A 23,296-nucleotide genomic window follows, 5' to 3' on the forward strand; every position below is an offset into this window, starting at 1 on the left:
TGCTGGCTGGAGATGAGGAGAGAGGTCCCTGACTCAGGATCAGTATAAGAAAGGCTGCAAGAAAGGAAGACCTAGAATGAACAGAAGCTTTTAAGAAGTGCCAAGGATTACAAAGGCTTTGGAGTAAGAACAAAGATCATACAGAGATTGTATGCCGCCTTTTGCTGAATCTCTGAACGAGAAATGGCAACTAAAGGCATCTTGTCCAAAGAGCCCTTATTTTAGATTCTATGTGTTTCAACTATTTTAACCCGTTTATTTTTTATAGAATTCATTATTTCAAAAACATTTTTTAACCTTTCCATCAGGATGACTGATTTCTCCCTGTATGTCTTGGTCTTCCTCCTCTTTATATTCAGGATCTGGGAAGTTCAGTGGTTCAGGTGGCTCCCTGGGAGAGGCAGCCTGTAAGCACAACACATTTCAAGCAGCTAAAACCTACTCTTACTTCCAAAGCCAGATTCTGATATAGGGTTCTAGGACTAGTGTTTACAAAATATAACATTTATAATGTTAAGTAAAAACTCTTTTTTACACGTGGTTTAGAAACCACGTTAATAGAAATAAGTCTATTAACAAATTGATTTCAAGCCTAAGTAATGTATGTTTGAATATATAAAAATAGAGATTTACTTGTCCCTTATCCAAACTGCCTAAATCACGAGGAGGTGCAGACTTGGATCTTCGAGGTGGATTGCCTATTAGAATAAAATTGTCAAGAGTTAGATTTAATATTTAATTGAAAATTTTATTAGTATGATCACACATTTCCTTAGTTCATATCCTGTGAACTGCTGTCCTTTATCCATTAGTTAAGGATGTCTTAATATTTTTCTTTACTAATTTGTAGTTCTCCGACACAGGTACTTAAGTCCTAGATGTCCAAGAAAGACAGTATCTTGTCTCAGAGTTTACAATCCTGGGGAAGAGACAGGTGATGAAACAGCCTGACAGACAGACCCAAATGTATTTCAGAGACAATGACAAGGTGTAAGGTGCAGATAAAAGAGGCATCTAAGACCTGTGGAATTTGGCTTCACCAAATAACTGGGTATTTAGTTAAAACATAAATGCCCTTGTGGCTATGGTATAAACTTTTTGTAATATGTCCAGCACACCAATCACATACTGTACCAGCAACATATACATTACAAAATAAACATGCCCCCACCAACAACAAAGTGAGGTGAATCTCTAAAAATACACTCAAGTGCCAGTATTTTCATCCTATGTGCCAATGGATCATATTGTAAACACTCAACTTGGAAGGGTGTCGAGCAAGTGCCAGAATCTGACCTACATGTTAAAAAGTGTAACGGAGCTGGATATTACGGGAGAATGGCCTGAAGGAGGAGAGCGGAGGCAGGTGGTCAGCCAACAAGCTGCTGGGCGTGTGAGGCGGCTGTGCTGTGCCTGTGAGACAGGAATGGTTCCATTACACCACAGGAAATCACTGATTTATAGGTCCCAAACTGCCACACATCAGCAATTTCATATGATTCAATGTAACTAATAGATCCAGAAAATAACATCAGAGGGATCAGTCTAGGGACTACTGGGAGTGGATGGTGAAGGATAACAGAAAAAGTACTGGGAGTATACAGGGGTTTAGGCTTGAGCAAAGGGGCAGATGGCAGACAAGGCTCTGGGGATAGCAGGAGTGCTCTGTTTGGGATGACACAAGAATGTCATGCTGCACCCCCACAGGTTATGTGTGCAAACTAAACTATAAAGCTGTGTGACATCATTTCTCATAACCACCTTTAGAGAAAAGACTAGAATATTATTCCCATTTTATGGCAAGAAAACCAAGGCTAAGTGGTTCAATAACCTACTAAGGTTGTCAACTAATAAAAGGCAGAACCAGGATTCAAACCCACTATATATCAAGTTTAATTCTTCCCAGGCTGATTATGAACTAACATTAACTTGAACCCCCAAAGTATCTACCAACTGGGCAGGATAACGAGAGGTGACCGTGGGCATAGACAGGCTCCAGGTGCAAGCACACTGTCTAGAGGACTGTGTGAACCCACCCTAAAAATACCTACAACAGGAAAACTGGGGACAGTGGAAGCTAGGGAATACACAGTGCTGGAATAGCTGGGTAGATACTAGGGGAGGGATGTTTATGACCCCAAGATAGGGAAAGAATTAAGAAGCACTGCCCAAAGGGAAAAACTGAAATTGAACTACTTTAAGAGTTTAGGTTCATCAAAAGATACTATAAAGAGCAAAAAGACAAGCCATGAACTAGGAGAAGATACTGATTTGCAATTTATGTAGATTATAAGTATACCACTTATACCAGGGGGCCCCAAACCCCACGGTATACTGGTCTGTGGCCTGTAGGAACTGGGCCACACAGCAGGAGATGAGCAGCGGGTGGGCGAGCCAACGAAACTTCATCTGTATTTACAGCAGCTCCCCATCACTTGCATTACCACCTGAGCTCCACCTCCTGTCAGATCAGCAGCAGCATTAGATTCTCATAGGAGCAAGAACCCTATTGTGAACTGCATATGCGAGGGATCCAGGTTGCACGCTCCTTAGAGTATCTAATGCCTGATGATCTGTCACTGTCTCCCATCACCCCCAGATGGGACCATCTAATTGCAGGAAAACAAGCTCAGGGCTCCCCCTGATTCTACATTATGGTGAGTTGTATAATTATTTCATTATACATTACAATGTAATAATATTAGAATTAAAGTGCACAATAAATTTAATGTGGTGCTGAATCATCCCAAAGCCATGCCCCTTACCCCAGTCCGTGGAAAAATTGTCTTCCACAATATTGGTCCCTGATGCCAAAAAGGTTGGGGACTGCTAAGGTATACTACCAAAGTGAGCACATGCTGTTGGAAAAATGGCACCAACAGACTTGCTCAGTGCAGAGTTGCTGCAAGTCTTCTGTCTCCAAAAACCACAGTTTGTGTGAGGCGCAGTAAAGCAGAGCATGAGAAAATGAGAGTGCCATCAAGAAAAGCCACGGGCTCCACAGAGGGCAGTTCCGGGCTGCCACTCATCTATGTCTTTACGTAGGTGGTGGTAACCCGAGTATTTGCTTTCTAATTGTCAAACTGCATATATCTTTACTAAATTTATTTCACAAAAATAATTTTTTAAAATTCCAGATTAAAAACTCAAGATGTGAATGCAAAAGCGCATAGAAGAAAATGGTGTACTTGTGGCCTGAGGATTGAGAAGAATTAAAGTCATGAAAACCAAAAACTATTTAAAAAGACTAGTAAATTCAACATTACAAGGAAAAACATACATTAAAAAAAACACAAACTGAAAAGCCAAACCCAGATTGGGAGAAAATATTAGCAGTGCTTGTAACTGACAAAGGATTACTATGCGGAATACTTTATAAGGAGAAACACACACACACACACATCCAAAATTTTAAATGGACAAAGGAAATGAACAGGCAGTTCACAAAAGGGGAACCTCAAATGCTGACTAAATGTAAGAAAACATGCTCACAGGGCCTTACCAGCTCACGGAATCAACCGCCATTTTACATCAACTGGCCAAAATGTTAAAGTCTGGCCAGATCAAGTGTTTGCAAGTATGAAGAGCATACTCTGCTGACAGTAAAAAAAACTGGTACAACCATGTTGCAGAGCAAAGGGAAAACCTCCAGCTGACATGGCCTGGCATCTTACTCTTCATATATATCCTAGAGAAGCCACAGGATCAAGACACGCTCTGCAGCCCTATTCATTATCATGCAAACCTAATTGCCCATCTCCAGGAATGCTGAACTGTGGAAGTATACAATGCAATCTACATAGCTATTAAAATCAATCAACTGGAGTTTTTATGTGTTAAGATGGGTAAGTCATACAGTATTGAGAGAAAAAAACAAATTGCAGAAGGACACACAGAATATGAAACAATACTACAGGGTGAGTGTCCCTTATCAGAAATGCTTGGGAGCAGTATTGCAGATCTCCATTTTTTTTTCAAGTTTTGGAATATTTGCAAATACTTATTGGTTGAGCATCCTTAATCCACATTCAAAATGCTCCAATGAATGTTTCCTTTGAGCATCATGCTTGCCCTCAAAAAGTTTCAGATTTGGGATGCTCGAACAGTATAACAATTTATGAACGCAACAAGGTAAAATAATTTAAAACCGAAGCATGGACCATTATCAGGGTAGAAATTAACTGGCGGAATAAGATGATGCACAGGAGCTTCAATTACATTTATTAATTCAAATTCATTCAAATGTTCAAAAACATTTATTAAGAAATGTTTTATTAAGTTGGGTATAAATTGTTTATTCCTTACATTCTGAAATGTTTTATAAAAAGATCATGCAGCCTCTTACCTTGCATTGGAAGATAATTTTTCTTGTATTTTTCTACCTGGGTTCCTGAAGAAATCTGACTGTTTTGAAATCGAACAGATGTGTTCTATAGTATAAGAGATAATTTTTTATTTAAAATGAGTGTTAGTCTATTAATACACTAAGTGAAACTAATAAAACTCAGCTAGTGCTAAGAATGCTGTGGGTTTTGTTTATTCATATTGTTTTCATTTATACAACAGGCCAAAGCAAACAAGCTGTTATCTAGGAATCACTGCGCGTGTGCACACACACGCACGCGTGCTCCTTTTGACAAACATTCATTCAAGTTAGGACACAGTAGGCAAGGTTACCTGAACCATCTCCTCTGACCATTACAGAGCAGAGGAGGAGCACACAGGCCCTTCAGCTCATGGTGTTCGAGAACAAAGCCTCTCCTGGGTGCTCCCCACTCCCACTCCCACTGGGACAGTCCACCTGAGTCCAGTTCTCCGAGACCACCACTGAGCACTCCCCATGAGGATGAGGTGGGGTGAGTCCTCTCTGCACCCCACCTCCATTTCTGGCCAAATTAAGCCCCAATACTACTTGCCCCAGCCCCCGCCATGTCCGTCCCTGCCAGGAGATGATGCTTCCAGTGCCGTCCTTCTTGGTGTCCTACCTCAGCTCCACACCCCAATGGTCAACCCTAGAACTTGTCATTATCAATACTATCAACATCTGCAATTATCAATAACCACAAAATTATTAATTTCAAAGCATTCTACTTACAAAGATCCAGAAGGTAGGGCATTCTACAAAGCAATCAGCCTGGTCTCTTCAAAAGTTAATGCAATTTAATAAAATGCTAAAGCATTTAGGGGTGAATTGCCATGATTCCTACAAGTACCTTCAAATGGTTCAGTGAAACATAGACATAACTATGGCAAAATGTTCCTAGTGGTTGAATCCAAGTGGATATCCAGGTGTTAATTGTACTATTCTTTCACCTATTCTCTATTTTGGGAAGCTTTCATACTAAAAAGGTTGGGAGCGGCGGGGAGAAGAATGCTACTTTCTCATTACGCTCCTGTCTTTGCAGCTTATTCTGTTAATTCCCCACCCCTGACCACGCTCACAGCTGACATGGCCCTGCGGGTCCTCGACCCCCAGTGCTTGCCATGTCCTGAAAGCCTCTGGGCCCACACTGTCCTCATGCAGCTAAAGTATGCTATGCAGCAGGCACTCTTGTCACACACACTGTCAGCTTCCCTCCCTCTGCTCACTTGGTGGCATTCACTTGGATGACCACAAGCTGAATAAGAAAAAAATATGTGCAATTCTTATTTTAAATTTTCAGTCTCTGACCCAGGTTGGCCCAGGTACAGCCACAAATCACTCTATTCCCCCAGCCTCTGCTTTTGTTCACAGAGATGACCTCTGGCTTTCTGCATCTCCTCCCCTCCTGCTGCCTCTGCCCTCACAGGAGCCTGGGCTATGCCTGCACCTCCCGCCTCTGGGCACAAAGGCCATCGCCTGGCCACAGCCTGCCCTCCATTCGCTGCCTGGACCCAGCTCCTCTCACTTCACCAAGTATGGTGCTTCTGCAATTCTTCCACTTCCTCCTGCGTCAATATTTTCCTCTCCACTGAGTAAGTCCAACCAGTATACAAACACCTGTTAATTTTACCGTCTTAAAAAAAAAAATTCCCCTATGGCCACTACCCTCATGTCCTTAATTTACTGCAAAACTATTAAACAAAGCTGTTATCCGCTCCCAGCCGATCAGGCTTCCCTCTTCAACACTCCAGAGAAACAGTCCTTCTCAAGGCCCACAGTTCCTTCTCCCTGGTAAACCCCATAGCCGATTTCAGTCCTCCTCTGAGTCACTGCCACACCTGACACAGGTGGTCACTCTCCTCCTTGCAGCCTTTTCTTCACTTGCTCTCAGGACACCACACGGACTCCTGGCCTCCTGCTCTCTAGCTGCTCATCTGCTCCTCCCTGCCTACTCACAGCCCTGCTGGCCTCTCCCTGCCCGGTGCTGTATCACACATTGGGACGACCCCAGGTGTGTGTCCCCAACTGGAGCCTGTGCTGTCGTGTGCAGCTGCCTAGTCGGATCTCCTGTGTGTCTCATAGGCATTTCAACTTCCCCTGTCCAAGCCTGAGTTCCTGGTGGCCATGTGCTCCCTTCTTGCAGTTGCTCCTAGTCAGTGGGACCTTCATGAGACCAAAACACAAAACTAAGCACAGTTGAGGCCATTCCTGACTCCTTCCTTGCTGTCACCACCAATCACACACACAGCTCAACAACAAACACGTCTGCTTCTCTCCACCCGCCACTGCCACCCAGTCCCCCCAAGCCCTACTGCATTCCTGGTGTTGCCCATGCTCCCTTCCACCTGTTCCCAGTCTACAGCAGTCGGAGCTAAAATAAGAGGCCCGGCCACCCTTCATTCAGAGCCCTCCAGACTCCCACTCATTCAAAAAATGCCCATGTGCATGCTGCCATCTGTTAGGAATCCCATCCACCACCCACTGTCCCAGCCCACCCCAAGGGCTGGCCCACCGCTCCTCGCCCACTAATCCGATTGCCCCATCTCAGGCCCACTCAGGTGCTGCTGCAGCCTGGGGCTCCTCTGCAGGCTCAGGCGGCCACCCAGGCCACTCCTTACATGCACTTCCCAGACCGTCCCACCCAGACGGCAACGCCACTCCACAGCCCTGCTTCTCCGAAGGTCTCGTCACCATCTCACACACCACACGTTTTATTATTTGGCTTATTACAGTCTTTCTTCCACCACTGGAATGTAAGCTTCATAAGGGCAAGGAATTTTGTCTGTTTATTGCTGTACCCCAAGCACCTAATGCAGTGCCTGGCACACCCTGGTTGTTCACAGAGATGAATGAAAGACCAATTACTTGATTAAAAAGTGTCATATGCGTGCCACTCTTGGCCAAAATCTCCCTGGTCTGTTTTAACAGAGATGATCTGCCTACTGTGGCAAACCTCCTCCATAGGAATTAGAGAAATGAGTCTGCAAAGTACCCGTTTACAGCAATGCTTGAAAAATCTTTTTAGTTGTGGTAAAATAGATATCACATAAAATTCACCGTCTTCAGCATGTTTAGGTGCACACTTCAGTGGCATTAAGGATATCTGCAGTGTAGTGCAACCATCGCCCTCCATCCAGCTCCAGGACACTTTTCATCTTACGAGATGGAAACTGTCCACATTCACAGTCACTCCCCACTGCCCCCCAGCCCCTGGCAGCTCCCATTCTACTTTCTGACTCTATGAATTTGAATGCTCAGATATTGAAGCTCCCCCTGGCCTGACACAACCCACCCGCCTCCCCGCCTACCGCAAGCTTGTCCTTCTTCTCCACCTCGAGGCTGCTCTCTATGGCTTCTGCTCTCTTCCAGGCATCCAGTCGGAATCTTTCCATCACTTTTATTTCTTCCCGGAGGTCTGTGTTCTCTCTGACTAACATTTCTATCTGGCTTCTGAGACGGCTGTGTGTACTTGACCATTTGGTTTCCTTTCTTTTCAAATCTTCCCGTAAATCTGCTATTTGCTGTTTTAAAGTCTCTCAAAAAAAAAAAAAAAAAAAACCATTACTACATTACCAGAATTAAAACAATAGAAGAATAGAGACCCAGCAATGAAACAGAATAGCCAGCAAGAAAGGGAAGGCTTAGTCAACAGACGACATTTAAGACGAATGTCGTGGTTTTCAGCGGCGGGAGGAGGGGATCAGAGTCTCACCGCAGACCATCAGCAAAACTAATTCCAGAAGCCAGGAGAAAGGAAGGCAGACAGCACATGGGAGCTGACAGCAGAAAACTGCCAAGAGGTAGGAAAGACCTCACCTGAGCTATTAACTGAAAGGGATCCAGGGGGGAGATCCCAAAAAGAAGAAATGCAATAGGAACTCATGAATAACTGAAGGAAGAGTAGAGCTAAAGAATAAAAGATTCCAAAGTCAAAACTACCTGCCCTGAAAACTATCTGAAATTCATGAGAAGAAATAAATTTCCAGAAAAATGAGTTGTTTTAGATAGACTAAAATAAGGGAAGAATATGCTGGAAATGTCTAGAAGCAATTCGAGATCACGTGCAGCTGCAAGTGATAGCGACTGACCTAGAGTCGAGGAAGGAGCAGGGCACCGAAGCCCATCAGTGGTGAGGCAGCAGGCGCGGCCCGGCCCATGCCCCTGCACCTCAGTAATCCCTGCGGCAGCCACACGGCAGCCTGGTGAGGATGGAGAGGACATCCGGGCCCCACCACAGAGGGTGTGGACTTTGGATTGGGTGACATCAAGGTTCACATCCGAGTTTTCTGACTTGAATGCTTAAAACAAGGTAAGATCCACAACCTCCATGAATATCAGGTTTCCCATTTGTGAGATGGATTATGACCAATAAAAGAAAAATTTCTGGTAAGCACTTTTATCATGCAGGAATATGGATTTAATACGAAAATGGTAAAATACAAGTCTAAATGGGTTCAGAATTCAAGAGCAATTAATATTTACAAAATATCTGTTATCAGGCACTGTCACAGGCCCTTATTATACTAAGAACAAAGCTCCACCTCATGAGGCTCACTCTGCCGGGGACAGTGGGAGGGTGATGGGAGAGTGGCTGGGGCAGGTGAGGGGGTGACGGGAGAGTGGCCAGGGCAGGTAAGGTGGCGGGGCTGTGTGGGGAGGCAGGATGACACGTGCTGGGTGTCACTGAACAGAGCTGGGGAGGCAGCGCGTGTGGGAAGCAACAGGAGGGTGCCTGGCACAGTGCCAGCACTACAAGGGACCAGCGCAGATGACAAGTAAATGGCAGGAGGACTGGCCAGGGACAGGAAGGGGAAAAAGGGCCCAGTCACATAGGGACTGAGGTTCTTGGAGGAAGGAAAGCAGAGGCATATGGAGGTGTCTGAGCGAAGGGGATCCGTTGTCACCTGGAGCGACGCGACAGGGACGGGGTAAGAGCGGAGGCCAAGCCGCCAGCAAGTCATTAACCCAGAGGTGGCAACTGGAATCTGAGTGGACTTTCTGTCAGAACAGCAAGGAATGGAAGAGCAAGAGAAGCCTCGAGAATGATTCGAGGCCTCTGGCCCAAGCACAGGGGAAGACGGCACCAGGATGGACACTGGCAGACGGCCGCGATGAGGCCTGGGGGTTCACAGTGGCTCCAGAGGGGCCGTGTCAGTGCCATAGAATGACCGGAGGCCGCGCTGCAGGGCGTGTGGCGAAAACAGCTGGTGAGATTTGGAGATCCAGGCACAGTGAATATGGGCAAGGCTTTTAAGGAGTTTTGCTGCAAAGGAAAACACAGATAGGGCTGTGGGGTTGAGTGAGTTTTGTTTAAAGAAATGCCAGCCGGCGGTAAGGATGAGAAAGCTGGGGGCAGAACGCGCGGTGGAGACAGAAGGCGGAGGCGGAGGGTGGGCTCCGTGGGCGGGACACGGGGATGGAGTGGGTGGAGGATGACACGCCCTCGGGGTGCAGAGGGAGGGAGAGGCCGCAGCCAGCCAGTGGAGACCCTGGGGATGGGGGAGAGGAAGAGAGGGGAGCCCCTAGGCTGGGGGACTGGTGAGGGTCCAGACCCAGACAGACGGGAGAGGAGCCGGGAGGGGAAACTGGCAGGAGGAAACGACCTGCGGGGTGAAGCCAGCAGGCCTGGCTGGCGGGTGGGATCCGCGGCTGGGGCGCAGACTTCCAGCGCAGCGCGAAAGCTCAGAGGCAAGGCCTCCACGTCCCGCGGGCAAGGCTCAGGCAGAGGCAGCTGCCAGGTCCCGGTGAGCACGGCTGAGAGCCAGCGCCGTGAAAACGGGAAGAAAGCGCAGAAGCCAGGGCAGGGAAGGCCGAGGGGACTCCGCACCTGCGGAAGGCGCAGCCGGCTCTGTCAACCTCCACAGGCTCTACGCTCAGAGCAGCCCCGGAGGAGCCCGGCTCCTTGCAGCGCAGTAGATGCCAGACCCCGAGCAGGTTTAAAAAAGAAAGCCAAGGTCGGGTGTGGTGGCTCACGCCTGTAATCCCAGCACTTTGGGAGGCTGAGACGGGCGGATCACGAGGTCAGGAGATCAAGACCATCCTGGCTAACACGGTGAAACCCCGTCTCTACTAAAAATACAAAAAAAAATTAGCCGGGCGTGGTGGCGGGTGCCTGTAGTCCCAGCTACTGGGGAGGCTGAGGCAGGAGAACGGCGTGAAGCCGGGAGGGGCCGGCCACTGCACTCCAGCCTGGGTGACAGCGTGAGACTCCGTCAAGAAAGAAAAGAAAGAAAAGAAAAAAAGGAAGGAAAGAAAGGAAATGAAGAAAGAAAGCCAAAACCAAATAGTCTTAAATAACCCGTTGTTCCAGAAAGCAGTGCTCTCAAAACGCCAAGGGCAGCACTAAATGGCAAGGGAGCCATGGACTTAAAGGGGCTCCCCCACTGGTCAAGTTGGGACCACTTAAATATCAAAATGGAAATTTTATAATTAATTAGAGTAACCTGAGTGTGTGAAAAGCTACGACTCAGTAATGATGAATATAAATTCCAGGAGGGCAGAAATTGCTAACTCATCAATTCCTCAATGATTACAAGTGTCTAGTACATAAGGGGTTCTCAATAAACTTGCTGAATGAATACCCAAAATAAAATAGTTAATATTTTTCAACATAACTGTAATGTAAAGGAAGGTTAAATATGCCCTCTCCTTAATTTTTTGATGATTTAATAGAGTATCAATAAACATAGGTTTGTTTTCTATTAAGTATATATCTGTTTTTAAAGTATATTTTTGCACAGAAGTAAAAAGAAAGGTAAATACGGGGAACTATGAATAAGCCAAATGGTGTAAGGAAGAAAAGGAACTGCACCAAAACCAGCAAGAAATAATGAATACCCAGGGTTACACATGATAACCAAGTACGAACAGGGTCCAAACTTCAATCAACACCAGAAGTCATATAAACGAACAAAGGCGAGAGTTCAAGAATGAGTTCCTGAAGAGGGACGGCAACTCACCAGCCCAGCCCCTTGCCACCCAACAAGCCCCTTGATGGGCACAGCCCAGAGCTGCCAGCAGTGAGGATATGCCCAGTCCTGCACGGTGCAGTGTGGCAGCCACCAGCCAGCCACAGGTGGCTACTACTAAGTCCTGGAAATGTAGCTAATGGGAATGAGAAACTGAATTTTCAATTTACCTCTAATTAATTTAAATGGAAATAGCCACACAGGGATAAGAGCTAGCAGCCTGGACTGCAGAGCCTGAGAATCAGAGGACACATCTTGTGAGGGAAAGGCATCAAGTTGCAAGAAAAGAAAACCCACGTTATTCATCTAACAAAGTACAACAACAAAAAGAAGTGTGTTTGCTCTGGTTTGAATCCTTGGAAGAAGTAGTCAGGATCAGAGCTATGAGAAAGAGAAGAAGGAAAAAAAGCAATCAATCTCACAACCTTGTGTGGTCTAAGGAGGTTATTTTTTCCCTTTGGATCTGGTAAGATTTTCATAACACAGCAAGGTTATCTCTAATCCTAGGAGATCCAGAAAGAAAAATGAAATGACAAACCCATCATGTATTTTAGGCTATGGTTTTTAATTTAGTGAAGTTTTCTGATAGTAGAATTTGTTATAACTACTGTTTCAAGTATATGTCTTGTTCACTAAAAACAGCCATACTAAATTTGTAACTATAACTCAGATTGTTTAAAAGAAATTCAATTAAGTTTAAAATCAATTTTAAACCTCTTACCTATCAGGTAGAGAACAAAAAACACTCTAAGAATTGCTAGTAGAACTAAAAATTAATTAGCCAGCCATGGTGGTGGGCACCTATAATCCCAGCTACATGGGGAGCTGAGGCAGGAGAATCGCTTGAATCTGGGAGACGGAGGTTGCAGTGAGCTGAAATTGAGCCCCTGCACTCCAGTCTGGGCCACAGAGTGTGTCAAAAAATAAAAATAAAAAACTGAACTAAAATTTGGCATGATGTTTATGGAGGGATAATCTGGCAATTTGTATCAATGTACATACCTTTAACCTCAAAATTCACTTGTAGGAATCCATCCTAGAGATATACTCCAGGACATAAGCTACATGAGGACAGGGATTGATTTGTTTTGTTCACTGCTGCATTGCCAGTATATGCCTGCTACACAGCAGGTACTCAGTAGCCATGTGCTGAATGAATAAGTGGGAGAATGATTGGGAGAGGTCACATATGCGCAGTTATTCAGTACAGCCCTTCTTGGATTCTTGTAAACAGAAAAAGAACAGAAATACATAGTGCTTAGGTGAGTAAATTACGGCACATATTACAATTCCATACAATAATAAAACAAAGAACAAAGATGTTCTGTTAAGATACATAATGATTTCAGTAAACTATCATTAATGTTTAAAAAAACATCATGAATGTATATATGTACTTTCTAAGAATTTCTCTGGGAAAATATGAGATTGATAACACTGGCTGCCTCGAGAGGTGAATTAGAATGCAAACAAATCAACTGTAAAAAGATACCAAACGCTTGGAAAATCTGAATATGGACTAAGTATTATTTGATACTAAGGAATTACTGTAAATTTTGTTAGGTGTGACAGAGGTATGATAATTGTTCCCCCCGCCGTGGATGGAGTCTCACTCTGTCACCCAGGCTGGAGTGCAGTAGCATGATCTTGGCTTACTGCAACCTCCTCCTCCCGGGTTCAAGTGGTTCTCCTGCCTCAGCCTCCCATGTACCTGGGACTACAGGCACACCACCACACCCAGCTAATTTTTTTGTATTTTTCGTAGAGATGGAGATTTGCCATGTTGGCCAGGCTGGTCTCGAACTCCTGACCTCAAGCCATCTGCCTGCCTTGGCTTCTCAAAGTGTTGGGATTACATGAGTGAGCCACCGCCCCCAGCCAATAGTCTTATTTTTTAAAGGTGTCTTTCTCAGAGAAACATACTAGACTATGTATAGGTGAAATGAGGAGATGTCTGGGATTTCACTTTTTAAATTCCAGATTAAAAAGCAAAAAAAGAGTACAGCGGGGAGAGAGATGAAATTAGACAAAATGATCACTGGTAAAATATGGGAATTCATTCTGTTCTTGCTACTTTTATGTATTTTTGAAACTTTCTATAATAAAAAATTATTTTCAAAAAACAACTGAATAGGTGGCCGGAGCAAGGGTGAGGGAGGAATTTCACCACCCATCTTTTTGTGACTTTTGAATGATAATATATTTATATTACCTTTTGAAATAAAGTTTTAATATTGTCAACATCTAACATATTAGATTTAATAAACTAAGCATTAACCAAAACATAATGGTACGTTTTTTCCCACAAAAATAAAGAAGGAGAATTAAAGACCCTGAGCACCATGCTATTCAATAACTCAAGCTGTAGGTGTGCAGGTGAGATTGCTCAAGGATGGCTGCATGAGACAGGAAGAAAGCAAAGAATGGAACTCAAAAATGCTAGTAATTAAAATACAGACAGTGGAAGGTGCATTTTATGCTAGAAGCAATGGATAGCCATTTTAAATTTCTCTTTTGATAAGTCTTAACTTTGATGAAGTCCAATATATCAATTTTTTCTTTTATAGTTAGTTGTGTCTTCTCTTAGTAATCTTCGGATATGCCAATGTCGTAAATAAATTCACCTATTTTTTTCTAGAAGGTTTATAGTTTTAGCATGCCCACTTCTAACTATGAAATGAACAAGACTGATAACCTGGCCTATCAGTTTATAAGTTTTAGAATTAAACACCTGGTTATTTACAGCCATAAATTATGATAAATGAACAGAACTAACAATATTTGGTGGGTGATAGGTCAAAAAGATTAACACAACATAACGCTAGTGAATTTCCAACTCCAGGCTTGTTAATTCATCCATGACATTATCGTGGTCTTTTCTAGGAAGACTTCACTAGTAAGAAAAGAACTGAAATCTTCTACTCTAAAAGTCAGACTACCAAAGATATTCCTGATACACCGTCTCAGACAGATTATTTGCTGAATGAATGAATAATGGATTGATACACAGTTTTGCTTTGACATAAGAAATAACTCTGAGATGCTTACAAGATTGTCACCTTTACTAACTTACAGGAATATAACATAAAGAACTAGCATACCTGTATTTCTTCACGTTCCTTTTTATCTGGAAAAGTTCTTGCAGCTGTAGTATACTTTTCAAAAACTTTACGTTCCTTTTGTAGCTTCCTCATCTCCTCCTTTTTAAACTCTTCTATTCGAGCTAATTCTTTTGCTTTCTGTTGTTCGAAGTCTGCAATTTCTTTCCTAAAATGACCAAACTATGTTATCACCTAAGGAGACCATCTCAGTGCAGTGATGTGCAGAACCTGCTGACAGGCTAGTAACTGCTAGTCCTAGTGAATTCATCTTCAATCCATAGGCCTGAAATAACAGCCAATCCACTCACTAAAGCATTCATCCAATAAGCATTCATTGGGTGCCTACGATGAATCAGGCATTCGACGAAGTAGTGGGGAAACCACAGTGAAAAAAACAAACATTCTAGCTGGGCACAGTAGCTCAAGTCTATAATCCCAACACTGGGAGGCTGAGGCAGGCTTGAGCCCAGGAATTCAAGGTTATAATGAGCTGTGATCGCACCACTGTATTTCAGCCTGGGCGACACCGACAGACTCTGTCTCAAAAAAAAAATGTATTCCCATGCAGCTTCTTACATTCTATTGGAAGACAGACGATAATAAAGATAAATAAGTACATGGAATATTAGAAGCATTACAGAGAAATAAAGCAAGGAAGAAGTTTAGAAAATATCAGAGTGGGAGGGTGAAACTGTGTCGTATGTGAGGGCTTATCTTGCTGAGATAACATGAAGGAAACCTGAAGAAAATGAGAGAGCCAGTCACAAGGGTGTCCACACACAGCAGTACAGGCAGAAGGAGCAGCAAGTGCCAAGGCCCTGAGGCAAGAATGTGCCTGAGGTGTTCAAAGAACAGCCAGGAGGCCAGTGTGACTAAAACAGAGTGAGCAAAGGATGGGTAGCAGGAGAAGGTGTCAAAAAAGGAGGAGACAGGCCAGGCACGGTGGCTCACTCCTGTAATTCCAGCACTTTGGGAGGCCGAGGCGGGCAGATCAGGCCAGGAGCTGGACCTGAGGTCAGGAGTTTGAGACCAGCCTGACCAACATGGAGAAATCCCGTCTTTACCGAAAATACAAAATTAGCCAGGCATGGTGGCGAATGCCTGTAATCCCAGCTACTCGGGAGGCTGAGGCAGGAGAATCACCTGGGAGGTAGAGGTTGCAGTGAGCCGAGATCGCACCATTGCACACCAGCCTGGGCAACAAGAGTGAAACTCCATCTCAAAAAAAAAGAGGAAGGAGGCCTTGATCAGATGAACCGTCCAAACGCAGGCTGGCTCTGGATGTGTGTGAAGAGCACAGACGCAGGCAGCAGAGAGACCTGCTAGGAAGTGAATTTAATAACCAGAGAAAGCCAATGGGGTCCTGGTGGAGAGTGGCAGCTCTGAGGCAGTGAAGCAGTTGGGTTAGAAATGGACTGAGAGAGCAAGAGAAGACTCAAGCATGACTCCAAGATTTTTCCACTGGGCAAATGGAAGAGCAGACTCATGTGCTGAGACAGGGAAGAAGAAGAGAAGAGTAAGTTCAGGAGGGAACATCAGGAGCTCACTTTTTCTAAATGATCAATTTAAACACTCATCAGCTCTCCAGGTAGAGGGAACAACGAGGCAGTGGGATAGGAGATGTGGGCGAGAGATCTGGATCTGGGGCGTAACAGCATTTAAAGCCTTGAGACCGGACAAGTCTCTCCCTGCCTCACTGGAGGGAGAGCAGACAGAAAAGGTAAAAGACATTCTTATTGACTATTCAAAATGTCGACCGTGTGCACACAATCATATAGTCAAAGCAAACACTGGGGGAGGAATACTTGTGGCACATTTGAGAAAGTTAAATGTCCTGATAAATGAGCAAAGATCACAAAGAAAGTTACAAAATAAACACAAATGACCACTAAATATAAAAGCATGCTCAACTTTATCAATAATTAAAGAAATGCAAACTTTAGCAGGTGAAAGATGGCATAATTATCAGGTTGGCAAGATTTGAAAGACTGCTAACGCTCAACTCCAGTGATGGGGAAAGGGGTGAGAAGAAGCCTCAGATGCTGACTGGGGCAATGGACATTCTTAAAATTTATCACAAGGAAGTAGATTTTTAAATAAAAAGTATCTTATACATATGATGATATTCCCTGCAGAATAATTTATAATGTGGAAAATTCTAAACAAGCTAAATTTCCATTAACTGATTAGTCACAGTAGCATTCATATAATATAGTCATTTCAAGGATACAGAAGACTAGGGTGTGCTAATAGGTAAGATGTCTATTATGTTGTTGAAATGAAAAGCAAGGCTGGACATCATAGCTCATGCCTGTAATCCCAGAACTTTGGGAGGCCAAGGCAGGGGGATCACTTGAGCCCAGGAGTTCAAGACCAGCCTGGGGAACATGGCAAAACCCCGTATCTACCAAAAATACAAAAATCAGCTGGGCGTGGTGGTGCATGCCTGTAGTCCCCGCTACTCAGGAGGCTGAGGTGGAGGATGGTTTGAGCCCAGGAGGCAGAGGTTGCAGTGAGCCAAGATTGTACCATTGTACTCCAGTCTGGGTGATAAAGCCAGACCCTGTCTCAAAAAAATAAAAATAAAATAAAAAGCAGATTAAAGAGCCCATACAGTAGAGCCCAGGGCTCTACTGAACCACACTGCCTAGGCTGGCACTGAGGCTCTCTGTCACTGACTAAGGAGGTAAACTTTAAAAACTTGCTTCTCAGTGCATCAGTTTCCTCATCTGTAAATTGGGAAGGATAACACAATGTCTAAATTCGAGGACTGAATTTTGCTTAGAACAAAGCAAAACCAAAATAGGGAAAATGCTAAAAAAAACAAAAAACAACAACAAAAAAACAAAAACCCAGCCATTATCTTATGACTTAAATGTTCTTTAAAAGAAAAAGATGTCCGTTTTGAAATAATGAAGCAGACACGTTTTAAAAGTGATCTTGGGTGGAGAACGGATTGGAATAAGTTCCACATTTTACCCATAACTACTATGATAAGCATATATTTACAGTATGTATCAGCAGAAAAACAAAGATGTTTCCATTAAAAAGTAACAAATTTTCAGAATTTGATTTTTAAGCATACTGCAGATTATAGTATAGTAACCGAATTTCCTTTTTAAGTGGATTAATAGCTGTCTATAAACCTTTATCTGGAACTTATGGGCCAGATGTGCTTTAGAATTCATATTTTTCAGGTTTTAGAAAAGAAATACGGAAGAGATGTTAAGGAAGATGGTGGAGTAGGAAGCTCCAACAATCAGTCCCTCCACCAAAGCAGCTATTGAACTAGCAGCACCTGTCAGAATCAACCATTTCGGAACTCTGGACACTAACGAAAGACTTGCAGCATCCTGGGGAGTGCTAAAGAACAAAGAGGCTGGGAAATTTGGATGAATTTCAGCATTTGCATAGCAGCTACCATCCCCTAGATCCAATCCCGCAGCAGGCAGCCATGGGAACTACAATTGTATGAACTTCTCCTCAAACATTAAAGTAACAAATACCAAAAAACAAACAAATACGGTGTGTACGTGACATATAATATCCCCAACAAGACCCAGAGCAACACCTGGAATAAAAAGTACTAGTATGTTCCTGCAACAGAACTTAGTACTATTCACAAGTACAATTAAAAAATATGTCTACGTAAAATTTATATAGAGAGAAATAATAAATATAATATATATAAATAGCCTCATGTAAGTTCAGTTCAAGTTTTGCTAACCAATAAAGTCAGGTAAGATCATGACCTAGGGTAGGAGACGATATGTCATACTATCGACTGCTGTAGGTGGAGTTGTGTCCTCTAAAACAATATGTTGAAGTCCCAATCCCTGTGAATAGGGCCTTTGCAGATACAATTAAGATGCCAGTTAAGATGACGTTATACTGGAGTAGGGTGGGCCCTTAAACCAATATGACCCTATCCTTAAAAGAGGCACCAAGACAAACACACACAGAGGAGAATGCCATGTGAAGACACACACAGAGGGAAGATGGCCATGTGACCACAGAGGCAGAGACTGGAGTGATGTAGCTGCAATCCAAGACATACCAAGGTGTGCCTGAAACCACCAGAAGCTGGAGGAGCCAGCATGGCCCGCCTTGCTGATGCCCGGACTTTGGACTTACAGCCTCCAGAATCACAAGAAAATACATTTCTATTGTTTAAAGCCACCCAGTTGCTGGTACTTTGTTACAGCAGACCAGAGAAACCAATAAACTAACTAGCCAAAGTGCCACTTGAAGGTACCATAGCTCCAAACTGTTTTTCAAATTTTAATTTATGATCTCTCCACTAAGAAAAATTCCCTTGTACACATCATTGACTACACTGGGTCATTTTATTCAGTAAAAAAAACTTATACGATACAGATCTCACCTCCTTTTCAGTTATATTTGTTTGACTGATTTAAATTGTTTCAGACTGTTTATAGATGGTCTTAAAGGTATAACTGAGTCACTGCATATTTTTTCCCAACTTACAGACCCAAACGTACCTGAGTTTTTCCAAAGCACTTTCTCGTTCAATGCGAAGTTTAGCTAAAGATGCGTTCTCAGCTTTAAACTTTTCTATTTCTGTTTCCAATTCAATAATTTTCTCTCTCAAAACCTGGGATCGAGCATTGTCACCTATGAAATAGGCCATAAATACTGAACTTCAAAAAAGGCATTACTGCAGCAAAAACACTAGCTAGCTAGTAACACTAAGAGCTAAGAATATGGCAAACATCTGTGCTATTAAAATGCATTAGAAACAATGCTTCAAACATGAAAAGGAAAAAAAATTAAACCTAACTTTCCTGAGGAAATCAGTGGGAATTTATGAAAGAATTAATCTACCTCAAAAGAGTATCGACCTGACAAGGAATCAACATGATACATAAAAAGAAATAATTCAAATCAATTTTTCAAAGACCAATATATATAAATAGCTTAAGAATATGAATAAGTAATCCACAAGAGATCTGAAGAGCTAATCAACACCAAAATCAAAGTTTACCCCTACTATTAATCAAATAAATGCAAATTGTTTTCCCTTTATCAAATTTGCTATTTAAAATGTAAAATAGCCGGTGCTTCTGTCCTTCAAGCATTTTTATCAATTAGTACTTTTTTAGAAACTAAATGTGATCCACAAGGCTAAAGAAATGAGGTAAGTTATACAACTCTGTCATATTAAAACTACATAGAAAAAATGACTGGAATGAAATATCCCAAAATGGCATAGCAGTTACTTTTGGGTAGTTAAGTTGTAAATATTTTTGCTTCTGTGCTTTTTAAGCTTCCAAACTTTGTACAAAAAAATTACTTTTAAAATCAGAATTTTTGAAAATTAACGTTATAATTTCTATTTTAATTTCTATTTTAAAGCACCTATGCTCTGCTAATTTATAATATAATATAATGGAAAGGAATCTTTCAGGGTGAGTTTAAAAAGTCCGTTACATCAACAGAAATACTACACATCCGTTAAATGGAATGAGGTAGGTGTGTACATGCGTTAGAACAATCTTCAAAATTTATCATAAGCAAGGTGCAGGACAGTATACAAAAAGAGTCTTTTCATTTGTATAGAAAGGTAATTATATACAAACTGACACATATGCTTTTATATGCACAGACTCTTTAGAATACACAAACGAAATGGTAATACTGGTACCTCTAGGAAGGGGCACTTGAACCAGGTCTGGGGAAGAAAGGAAACGTAGAAGCTTTGATGTTATCTCACTTTATTAAAAAATAATTAATTTTAAAGCCTCATATAGACCCATAAAATAAATCAAATTTTTACAAATCACCCATTAATTTGACTTCTATTGAGCAATAAGGAAAGTTAGGATTTTAAGCATTCTGACAGCATACTGATTAATGTTAAATCTCTAACATTCTGATACATATTTTATAATGCTCTGACTCACCAGGTGGTTGGTCTTGACTTATGTTTAACTTGGGTTCATTTCCCAAGTGTGAATCTGACTTTGGTTTTGGTTTCAAAGAAGGAAAGAATTTCATCATCAGCTCCGATGTAGGAGGACTTCTGCTCCTCCTGGGCTTGCTCAAGTCTTCTCCCCTCTTGACTGGTGCAATCTTCCTTTTTATTGTTTTGTCCAGGACACCTATTTCATTATTAGGGTAGCATGTCTGCGGCGTCCCATAAGTGGATTCATTCCCAAGAACAACATCATGGTTACACAAATTCTCTTCAAGGTCAGTCCAAGTTCTTTCATCATCAAAGTCCATTTTACTCATACTTAGGGATGAGGATCTCGAGGGCTCAGACACTTTATGTTTTATGCTTTCCATGCTAGACTCATCGCTACTGTAATCTTTATCAGACAAATCCAGATCAACATCTCTCCTTTTATCTTCTTGGGTCCTGGTGTCCTTAAAAGGCCCCTTATCATCACAGACTTGTGGGCTATCCTCTCTGCTGCTGATGCCCCTCTCTCTATCCTCAGTCGATGGTTTTATGGTAACATCAAGCTGTTCCTCAGAGTCAGTGCTACTGTCACTATTTGGAACACCTTCATCGTCACGTGCATTCCATTCAGTCTGATTTTCAGAAGTGCTCTTTTGGACGGCTTTCCTGATTTTACAAGGCTGTTCCCTCAATTCATCAGCTGAGGACAATGAATGAAGTTGTTTGGGTGCGACTTCACACTCACTCTCCTTCTCACGTGCAGTGTGGTCCAAATCCTCACTGCGGTTACAATGACTAATGGGATCTGCCGGATTTGTCTTCTGTGGCACAGCTTTGACAGGGGTGGAAGACATCCGGTGACCTTTGCAGATCTGTTGATCCCTTTCTAAGATTTTCAGTACAAATGAGGAATTACTAGAAAATGATATTTCATCAGCAGCTTGTTCTAAAAACAAAAATTCATCTAATTCCAAATTTTCCTTTTCCTTTTCTCGTTCCCAAGTCTCTAACTTTTTCTGAAGAGAAACGTCAAGAGAAGATTCAGACTCTTTCATGGTCTCCCTTATGGGGCTCTTAGCAGCCAGGCGGCTGGCCGGCCCTGTTGAAAGAGGAAGTCTGTCTTTACCTTGTGTCTTATTCCACCCTGTGCAGCCAGTATCGCAAGGTTTTGGACACTCAGGTACATTTTCTTTATTATTAGATGTGACTTTTTTTTCAAATTTGATCTGGTCTCTAAACTGCCCATCACATTTCTTCCCCGTCTGTATTTTCAATCCTGACGGAGAAAGACTTTTCCTGTTACTACACTTCAGCATTTTCGGCTTCTGACTGAGGGTGACAGAACCACTCTTGGTTCTAGCTTTACTGTCCTTTTTAAGGATAGGGTTGTCTGCACACAGCTCTTTATTTTTAAGAGCGGTTTTCCGCTGGAGTTGCTGTCTATCCATTTTAAACAGCGGCTGGTCCTCGGAAGTGCTCTGGTTAGTCACTAGTTTACTTTCTTTGCCTTTTTGAAACTTAGATTTGGCATTAGTAAATCTAGCTAAACCTTCTCCTCGTTTTAAAAATGGTTGTTTTGGTTTTGCTTTGATTGGCAATGGTCCTTCTGCTTCCTAAAATAAAAGAATAATATTTGAATTAATTTTGGTATATCCAAGTGATCTCAAAGTTATTTTTAAGGCAAATTATAGATAAATCTCTAAAGCCTTAGAATGATTTAATCAGAAGAGCACAATTGCTGACCTTCAGCTGTTTTTGCTTCAGTTCTTGCTCTTCCAACTGAATTTGTTCTTCTAAGTAGTCTTCAAAGGTCTGTTTCCTTTCTCCAATAGCAGCTTTAATGGGCCTAATTAGAAACAGAAAGTTATTTAACATGCAAATCATAATGTGTGAATATTTTACACTTAGTGTGCCTGGTATAGAAACCCTTGACAACATGGAGAACTAACTTTTCCCAAAATCAGTGCCTCCCTTTGAGAACCTAACAAAAGCCACAATCCCTCTCCACACCTTAAAATGAAGAAACATACAACACTCTTCACATGACTTTGGAGTCCTAAGAATCCTTCTGAAGTCCATCTATCGACCACAGATTAACACATGGAGTAACATATTCATCAAATAACTTTAAAATGTATTTCAAAAATAGATCACTAAATATGCATTTTTTTAATTAAGAAAGGCCCTTAATGTGAGAACAATAATCAGAAAAGACATTTTGTCCACATTATATTAAAAATTTTGAAATAAAATTTTAAAATAATCAACTTACTTAAAATATAAAATACTTAATCTTTGCCATATTTTAAAATTCTGTAACTAAACTGATAATGCAATTATAATTGATAAGTGACACCAAATGGGAGATGTCAATACTTAATTTTTCCCTTCTCCAAAAATAGGATTTAACTATTTGAGAGAAAATTGATTTTATCCAGATGTTTCTCTTAAGTGAAAAAGCTTTGAGAATACAATGTCAAGGCAGCTTTAACTGACATATCTCCTCAACCTCTTTTGTTGTTGACAGTACATAATAGGTTGTATCTTTAACCTTAAAAGCATAGTCAACCAAAAACAAGAAAAATATAGATCTTTCAAACAAAGAAAGTGTTCAATAATAAAGGCTAGCTATTGTACTAAATAGTCACATTTCTCACTTTCAACACGAACAATACCTTTCTTCAATATTAGCCACTTCTGAGGAATCATCATGTTTTTGTAAGTTCTTATCATTTGCTTCCTGAATCTGTTCTGTCACTTTCTCCCAACATGATAAGATACTTTCTCCTGAGATAAAAATTAAGAACAATTTAGCTCAAGAAAAGCATATTAATGTCTTAAAACATGAGAATTCTACAAGTTACTATGCCAAAAATTTTTTAATTAAAAGTAATGTATATCAAAGATTTTACAACACTCAAGGAATTCTTTAATATAA

At 42.0% G+C, this 23,296-nt stretch overlaps 1 protein-coding gene across 6 annotated transcripts in view; it reads right to left on the minus strand.

Moving 5' to 3' along the window:
* CENPJ (centromere protein J) overlaps window positions 1–23,296 on the minus strand; it is a 44,608-nt gene that overhangs the window by 1,926 nt on the left and 19,386 nt on the right. For 5 of the 6 annotated variants that reach the window (XM_055096562.3, XM_055096561.2, XM_055096560.2 and 2 more), the window contains 9 exons: window positions 23,034–23,145; window positions 22,102–22,204; window positions 20,357–21,971; window positions 18,935–19,067; window positions 14,433–14,598; window positions 7,672–7,896; window positions 4,346–4,430; window positions 634–698; window positions 298–405 (listed from right to left, as the gene is read on the minus strand). In XM_055096562.3, coding sequence (XP_054952537.2) covers window positions 298–405; window positions 634–698; window positions 4,346–4,430; window positions 7,672–7,896; window positions 14,433–14,598; window positions 18,935–19,067; window positions 20,357–21,971; window positions 22,102–22,204; window positions 23,034–23,145 — 2,612 coding nt within the window. Of the gene's footprint in view, window positions 1–295; window positions 406–633; window positions 699–4,345; window positions 4,431–7,671; window positions 7,897–14,432; window positions 14,599–18,934; window positions 19,068–20,356; window positions 21,972–22,101; window positions 22,205–23,033; window positions 23,146–23,296 lie in introns of those variants that run through there. The other variant, XM_063595691.1, reaches the window with a different exon arrangement.

This window comes from Pan paniscus, chromosome 14 (assembly GCF_029289425.2).
Source record: "Pan paniscus chromosome 14, NHGRI_mPanPan1-v2.0_pri, whole genome shotgun sequence".
Classification (NCBI taxonomy): Eukaryota; Metazoa; Chordata; class Mammalia; order Primates; family Hominidae; genus Pan; species Pan paniscus.